The sequence below is a fragment of the Bombina bombina genome, chromosome 10 (genome assembly GCF_027579735.1).
Source record: "Bombina bombina isolate aBomBom1 chromosome 10, aBomBom1.pri, whole genome shotgun sequence".
Taxonomy (NCBI): domain Eukaryota; kingdom Metazoa; phylum Chordata; class Amphibia; order Anura; family Bombinatoridae; genus Bombina; species Bombina bombina.
The window spans coordinates 67,652,855-67,661,701 of NC_069508.1; the positions used below are offsets into that span (position 1 = coordinate 67,652,855).

General features: G+C 34.1%; 1 protein-coding gene across 2 annotated transcripts in view; it reads right to left on the reverse strand.

Annotated features, from left to right (window-relative positions):
- GORAB (golgin, RAB6 interacting) overlaps positions 1-8,592 on the reverse strand; it is a 46,771-nt gene extending 38,179 nt beyond the window's left edge. Inside the window, exons 1-2 of one of the 2 annotated variants that reach the window (XM_053693099.1) lie at positions 8,452-8,592; positions 4,013-4,313 (exon numbers count right to left, since the gene is read on the reverse strand). In XM_053693099.1, coding sequence (XP_053549074.1) covers positions 4,013-4,313; positions 8,452-8,509 — 359 coding nt within the window. In that variant the 5' untranslated portion in view covers positions 8,510-8,592. Of the gene's footprint in view, positions 1-4,008; positions 4,314-8,451 lie in introns of those variants that run through there. The other variant, XM_053693098.1, reaches the window with a different exon arrangement.
- Positions 8,593-8,847: the final 255 nt, after the last annotated feature.

Sequence of the window (8,847 nt, forward strand, 5' to 3'; positions counted from 1 at the left end):
CACTAGCCAATGGAAACCACAAGCAGCAATGGACTTGCCATTTCATGGTGGAATAAGGCAAAGGGCAGGATGCAAGAACAAGAAAGGCACTGAGAATTATATCGCTTAGAGACCATATTGCATTTGTTGTTTTGATCAGCAACTTGCTTTTAACACAGGAGGAACAAAGTCTGAACTGAAAAGTGAGTGGAGCTCTCTTTTGGTTGAGCAAAATCAGCTCTTGAGAGCTGTGTGTGAACCATATCTAAGATATAAATTCCCCAAATTAAAACTAAAACTAAATACAAATTTCCTTTAAAGAGAAAAAATAAAAGTACGCGGTCTTAAAAAATGTAATCCGAGGGGACATCCATCGCCTAAGACTTTGAAAAGCCCTGCTATAAATAGATACACATATATAGTTGTCTTGGATACTCTAAATCAGGGTGCAAAGGCTTATTTTAAAAGGTGCCAGTGGTTTCCTGGAGCCTAGGTTTGTCGAGTCCTGCTGTAAGGTTGCTGTTATGGCGAGTAAGTAGTGTAGGGCTGCAACTAACGATTATTTTCATAATCGATTAATCGGCCGATTAATCGACTAATCGGATAAAAAGAGAATCAATAATAGTTTTCTATGATTTAAATAAAATCCACATAATGAGTGTTATAAATATAAACTTCAGACTAAAACTTCACATTAACACAACCGTTTCTTCAATTTTTAAGCAGCAGAGCAGTTTTATAAAACAAAACCACAAACTGTTTCAAAAGAGGTAGAACTAGAAAGAGTTAGACTATCACTATTAATAACATTCTGTTATTCACTCTTTCAGAAACTTTGCAATGAAATGCAAAAATCTCAACCTGTCCACATGCTTCTGGCTAAGGCTGGTTCTCTGTTTGCAGCTATATTTCCTGCAGCAGAGAAAAAGCTGTTGAGGTGTACAAGTAGGGTTTTGCCAATTTCACCAAAGTGGGATATTTATCTTTCTTAGCTCTTCACCAATGCTAAGTGTTTTCTACCTTGGCAAGGGGCCTCTCAATAAAGTAACCCTTGACTTCATTCTAACATAAAAATATCTTGAATATCTATATGCAATGGTAAATAACCAGCTATAAGGTTAGGGGAAATATCTAGTCCGCTCTAAAAATAACAAATATATACTTATAAAGGTTGAATCTGGTATATATTATATATATCACAATTTATTAAAAATATAAAAAAACAAAGTCAAAAGCGCTAAGGACTGTATATCAATAACAGGACAAAGCCTTACACATTTATTTATACAGTACATATAATCAGCAATACGGTAATAATTGTGCAAACAGATAATAGTGCACATCAATTTAAATAACTCCCATCAGTCTAGGGGCTAGGTGTAAATAACAAGCTTGGCACTATATCATGAAAAGCATAGTTCCAAATCAAATCACCAGATTTAATATAAACAATCCAAATGATGACTATTATATCTGGGTTGCACATAAGCCAGGGGTAGTTGTAAACGTATACTGTCCTGAAAAAGTGAAACGTAGAAGTCTGTAGACATCCTTTAGGCTAAGGACATAACCATAAAACACAATACCATGTGCAGGAGTTCATTGGAGTGAAGCAGCTGGTGTTGTGCACAGACCAACCAATTGCAAACCAACTAATCGATTATGAGATTCGTTGACAACTATTTTCATAATCGATTATTATCGATTATGACGATTAGTTGTTGCAGCTCTAAAGTAGTGTAATTTATAAAACTGAGCATTTCCTTTTTTCCCCCAATTAAAGAGTTGAGACTCTACTGCTTTGCCCCGTTATTGAATAATTTGTATACTATATCATTTTCTTTCATAATTACCTTTACATATTATTTGGTTTTATACATCTTTTGTTCTAACAAGAATTCTGCAAAATAAAAAAATATTCTACATACTTTACAAAGTTTTTCAATTTTCAAAGTTTACAGTTTCAGTAAAAAAGGGCACAATTACGCATTTATAGGGAAACAATCTCTGTTATATGTCCTTTAATTAAGTAAAAACATAAGTGGAGGATTTTAGAAATTCAAGAAAACAACCAATAAAAACTACATAAAGGGTAGGCTGTATTGACAATGCTTTTTATATAGAAAAAAAGGGAAGCCTCGAGCAGAGGGTTGGATCCAAGATTAAATGTGGGTAAGTTTGAATGTATTCCTAGCAAAAACATTTTGAACTTTACACACCGCTAAAGATTAATTCATCACTTCCACAGCTTCTTTTTTTAGTCAGTATATATTTTAAAAAAAAACCTAAGACGTAAATGTTCTTTTAAGGATAAATAAAACCTGACAGTTTTATATAAATATTAAATCATAAGAATAACGTTAATGGCTCCAGATAATTGCAATTTAAATGTAAAAAGCCAAGACATTTGTTGAAAGACTACATCAATTACTAAGAAATATAAAATTCATGCCAATGAGTGGAACACAGTCTTCTAGCATTTAGCAAAAGTTTTATAGAACACATTAATAAAAGAGCATATGCAAAAAAAAAAAAAAAATAATATAGACTGTATCTGCACAAATAAAGTCACCTTTTAAAAACAAATCTATATTATACAAATACAAAATATGGGCTCAATGTGTTAAAGGGACATTAAACACTAAATAAATGTTAGATAAAATGATGCATTCAAAGAAAAGATTATTCTGAGAATATCATGCAGATGTATTTTTTAAAAAGTTTCCTTAGCTGTTTAAATATTGACAAAATAAGTGTAAGGTTTTAGTGTCTATAAAACAATGGGAGCTGCCATGTTGTAACTTAGGCTACCTTCCTCTAGAGTGTGCAGCCAATGGCTGTGTGGAATATAACAGTGTGTATATATATATTATCATTTTATATTACCATCTCAAAGTGTTTAATGTCCCATTAAGCAAGATGCAGCTTTTGAGCCCTTTCTGCAACGTAAGAAGCAGTGGTCATTCCACCAATGCTTTTTATCCCTATCCGCCACCTTTGAATTGGCGGTGATGAAACACCCTGAACACGTTTGTTCATGGTGATTGAAAGGTCACATGGGAGCAGAGGACAGTATTTTACAAGCACGTCCTTATGGCAAAAGTACATGCGGGCTGCAGATATACAGTGTGTGCTGCCCGTCCACCACGAAGGCAGGCGGAGAGGTCCCCAAGTCGAAAGCCTTGTCCATCTCTCATTTAGTAGATTGGGCCCTATATCTACAGTTTAAGATACAGTAAAGTGTCATGATTCAGACAGAGTCTGTTATCTTAAACACCTTTCCAATTTATTTCTACTATATAATTTGATTTGTTCTCTTTGTATCCCTTGTTGAAAAGCATTCCTAGGCTCAGGAGCCCCAATGCACTGCCGCATGATTGATAATAAAAGTATATTGAAAAGTCTCTTAAAATTGAATGCCCTTTCTGAACCATGAACATTTCATTTTGATTTTAAGCTACCTTTAGCCTTTTAATGGGAGTTAAACAAATAGGTAAAGGCAAGAATTAGAGCGTTGCCTTAAAGCAGCTTTATGGCCTTTTAAAGGGAAATGAAACCAAAACTCTTTTTCTCTCACGATTCAGATAGAGCACATGATCCTAAATAACTTTCCAACTTACTTCTATTATCAAATTTGCTTCATTCTCTTGGTGTCCTTTGTTGAATGAGCAGCAATGCCCTACTGGGATGTAGCTGGGTGAGCCAGTGGCAAGAGGTATGTGTGCAGCCACCAATCAGCCGCTAGCACACCAGTAGAGCATTGCTGCTCCTGAGCATACCTTTGTATTTTTTTTTCCATAAAGGATACCAAGAGAAGGAAGGAAATTAGATAATGGAAGTACATTGCAAAGCTGTTTAAAATGGCATACTCTGTCTGAATCTTGAAGGACAAATGTTGCGTTTCATGTCCCTTTAAGGAAGTAGGCGTACAATTTAAGGGGCTCGGTTTTGTTGCATCCTACATTATTTTTTTCGTTCTGTATACAGACACCAACATATAACGTCAATCTCTTTATAAAATAGACTTACTAACAATTCCATTTCCTTTTTAGCCGGCTGTTCGTCTTGTTCTTTACTGAGGTCTTGGTGTCTAGCGTTGGTTTCTCTGGTTCCTGGCTCAGGAGTTACTGGATGGCCTACAGGCGGAGATGGTACTTCCACTGGCGCAATAACCTTGGGTCTAGAAAGCTTCTGATCAGAAGGTGCAGAGAGGGGGCCATCTTGTTTTGCCAATTTCTGGCTCTGTATCTGAAGTGCTTTCTCTCTCTGCAACTGTTGACGGCTCTTGTTTGTCATTTGAGGTCTACGTGGGCGATCCTGGGTATGGGGTAAGTCTGAAAGAAAAAAAAGTCTAATCATGACGACTGAATATTTTTGACTATAGTTTATAACAAAGCTTTCATTAAAACCTAGACATGACATACTATTATAATAAAATTAATCAAATATTTTCTATTTTTAAACAGATTTCCAAGAGTATTAACAATAATCAAAGGCAGAAAGAGAGAAAAAAAGGAAACCAGAATAAAACAATCTTTAAAAATTAAAATAAACTATATAGCAATAACATCAAGATCAAAAAATGGAATCTGGACTTTCCAATTTAGTTTTATCATCAAATTTGCTTTGTGCTTTTGGTATTCTATGTTGACAGCTAAACCTAGGTAGGCTCATATGCTAATTTCTAAGTCCTTGAAGGTAGCCTCTTATCTCAGTGCATTTGGACAGTTTTTAGACCTCATTAATTCAACTAGTTACAGTACTAGTTCATGTGTGCAATATAGATAACATTGTGCTCACTACCATGATAGGAGTCAGCACTGATTGGCTAAAATGTATGTTTGTCAAAAGAAATGAAATAAGGCGCCAGTCTGAAGAGGCTTAGATACAAGGTAATCGCAGAGGTAAAACGTGTATTATACCTGTGTTGGTTGTGCAAAACTGGGGAATGGGTAATAAACGGATTATCTATCTTTTTAAACATTAAAAATTTGGGAGTAGAATGACCCTTTAATGGATGCATTATGGCAAAACTATTAAAAAATACCCAACACCACACTGTGATTTTAATTTGTGAAATTGCAGACCCTAAAAATTTTACAAACTTATCATTAAGCTAGATCTATCCATCGCAGAATCAGCAGTTTGTGACAATATTTAAATCACAATTCTAAGAGGAAGTAGAAAATGATTAAACTGCTTTAAGGCTTATGTCAGAAAGGAATGGTATTCAACAAATACCTACTGCTATAAAATGTGCCGGAACTAGTTAGATTAGAACAGGTGAAACAAATCAGCCCAGTTCTACTAATCAAAATTGCCGTTTTGTCAACAGTGTTGAAAGACTCATGAATAGCAAATTAGGAAGAGGGTAACCTCCTCTGTGTGAAGTTTGCATTAACAATGATTTAGACTATATCATAATATTCCAAATGTGATGAAGTATGAAAAAATAACACTGACTAAGCAGATTCTCAAGTTATGGAATGTACAAATTCTTAAGGGTGTTTTGCTAAAGTTGAGCAGTGATTACAGATAACTACACTATCCCTTTTTTATGCAACTAACTTCTGCAACTCTATGGTAAACTGTGCAAGCGGAGGGCTGTATAACCTTCTGTTGTTTTAAACACTACCAAGAAAGCTATTAAACAGAAAAAAAGACAGATGCCAGGGTAAAATGACTTTCTAAAAGATGCCAAATATATCCAATGGTATATAAAAAGTTACATCTATCGGCCCATTCTTTTATATTTGTCAAAAAGCCATATAGAAAGTCATGTTCATAACTATTGGAACTTTTGCATGTCACCCGAGTATGCTTGAACATAAATATTTGAGGGGTGTGCAAGATTTATCATTGCGCTTAAAAATGCACACATGAATAAATGCCCCTATTTATCATTCAAAAGTGTGCCGAAAATTGGGCAATTTCGACAGTAAAATTCTCCTACTCTGTTCCCTTTTTCCTTGGCGAACAGGTGCACCAAAAAAAGGGTAAAGTTATATTGTTTTAGTCATATTTCATATAGTACGCCTCATTAATTCAACTAGTTACAAATGTTTTTTAAAAAAAAATTCTACTATAGTTGAGTGACAGTTCTGTAAATGTGTGCATTAAAGTTCTCCATAACTAATGAGGAGAACAGCTTTAGAAATCCATTATCTTCCAGTTGTATTAGACATATATATAGACACACATTATATATATATATATATATATATATATATATATATATATATATATATATATATATATATATATATATATATATATATATATATATATATATATATATATATATATATATATATATATATATATATATATATATATAATAGAAGACGGTACTCACTGGTCTTGAGGCAAGTAAAATAGCTTTAATAAGTGACGTTTAGGGGACAGCTCCCCTTCATCAGACCAACGATGGTCTGATGAAGCGGAGCTGTCCCCTAAACGTCACTTATTAAAGCAATTTTTTGCTTGGCTCAAGACCAGTGAGTGCTGTTTTCTATCACCTATATCATAAACTGTATTCAGCACCCTGGCAACTAGTCTCCTGTTCGTGAGAGTGCACCTATATCTGCAAATATATATATGAATAAGACAGCACTACACACACTGTGTGCTTAAAGGGACAGTAAACCCAAATTTTTTCTTTCATGATTTTGGTACAGAATACAATTTTAAACAACATTTCAATTAACTTCTTTTATCTAATTCGCTTCATTTTTTAGATATCCTTTGTTGAAGAAATAGCAATGCACACGGGTGAGCCAATCACACAAGGCATTTATTCACAGCCACCAATCAGAAGCTACTGAGCATATCTAGATATGCTTTTAATCAAATAATATCAAGAGAATGAAGCAAATAAGATAATAGGAGTAAATTAGAAAGTTGTTTAAAATTACATGTTCTTGCTGAATCATGAAAGAAAAAAATTGGGTTTAATGTCCCTTTAAAAGTTGTTTCTTTTAACCCCTTAATGACCACAATGTACCCTGTATGTCACTGGTCGTTAAGGTTTTTTCAGGACATAATAGCACAAGTCTAGCAAGAACACTCTATTAATGCCCTCCCTCCAGAAGGCTTTGTGGAATAGAGCAGTCTTAACGTTGGTGGCAAGACCGTGCTATAAAACAATCAAGTCCCAAAAAAAGGCCAGCGACATACAGGGTACGTCGCTGGTCCTTAAGGGGTTAAATTGACAATCTAATTCGGAATGTTGATATTTCCAATACTATCATTAGTTTGCTACTTCTATATTTTCTCATGTATGTTTTGTGAGTTTGTGTAATACAAGGCACTGTGTGTTTACATCCAGGTTTCATTTAAACTGATAGTCATGCCTTTAAAAGTTCTGTATGGTTCAACTGGAATATTATAACACGTAGAAAACCCTTTAACCAAACTTCTTTGGACTGGAAAAGGTTTAGATTTCGGAATATTTGCATCTTTAAAATTAGGACAGTTTGGAGGGGGTGGAAGTGTAAAACAATATCTTATGCCATTTAGTAAAAAGTAAAAACAAACAAATGTTATAGATGCTCATTAGTTTAAACCCCTGAGAAAAGGTGACAAATTCCTTTCAAAACACTTTTCTCTAATAAACGTGCAGATTATATGGCTCTTAAAACTACCTCTGTGGATCAAATTACAAGCTTTAACATGAATATGCTAGTGTATACATATATCTATGACCATGACATTCTTACTTCAAATCCAAGTATGCTTTATATTGCAGTTATTAATGTGATCTATATATTTTTTTAATGAATAAACAAACGCCCTTGTTGCTGGGGGGGGGGGCATACTGTATACTGATGGGCTGAAACATTGTCATAGCTAACTTAGAATCTATTAAAACTAAATTGCTTTGCTTTAATTTTATGTAGGTCTGTGCAAATAATTGTGTCTACAAAAGCAAATTAAGAACATTAGTCTAGTACAAATATTTGGGGCATCTTTTTAAAGACTAATTATATGGAAGAATCAACTAAACACTTACTAAATAACATTCTAAAGACACAACATATTTACAAATAAACTGGGGTTTGGGGCTATACTATTCATTGTATACTATGCATTATGAGCTACAATAAAGGAAGCAGCTGCATATTATATAGTATATATATATATATATATATATATATATATATATATATATATATATATATACTGCTCATTTTCTTGGCAAGAGAAGTCAAATTCTCAATCTGATTGAAATATATATATATATATATATATATATATATATATATATATATATATATATATATATATATACACACACATAAACACATAGTTAAAGCTAAAATATTAGTCCCTATGCTGCTTTAAGCCCCTTTAGTTTATGCACTATATTAAAGTAATTGTGCATTGTCTACAAACAATCAGGATAGCAGTTAAAGGCTTCAGCTAAAATATATATTATACACAAGCACAGACTCTGCATGTGAATTTATATACCTTGTGGCGTTTTAAGCCTCCGAAGTTCTTCCTCGGAGAATCCTGCCCAGCCAGCCATACCCCCACCTCAGACACCGAATCACAACCCAGATCCCCCGGTACAGCACTAACAAACCCAGCGCCCTACTTCCGCCTTCCAGACAGCAGTGCCACGTGTAGGCCCCCTCTTCAGGCCCCAGTATTTGGCGTCCTTTTCTTGCGCCAGAAAAAGTAAAATTCTAAGCAATGTTTGTTCAGTTACTTTAATGAGTATTATACTGAAAACGAATTACTCATAGCCAGTTTTTAGTCATAGTTATTAAACGTAAGTTATACAAATCGCGGAAATAAAGTTTAAATTGTTTACGGGCATATCTGAGAAAGCTCCGTGTGTTACCATGGTTACATGTATATACC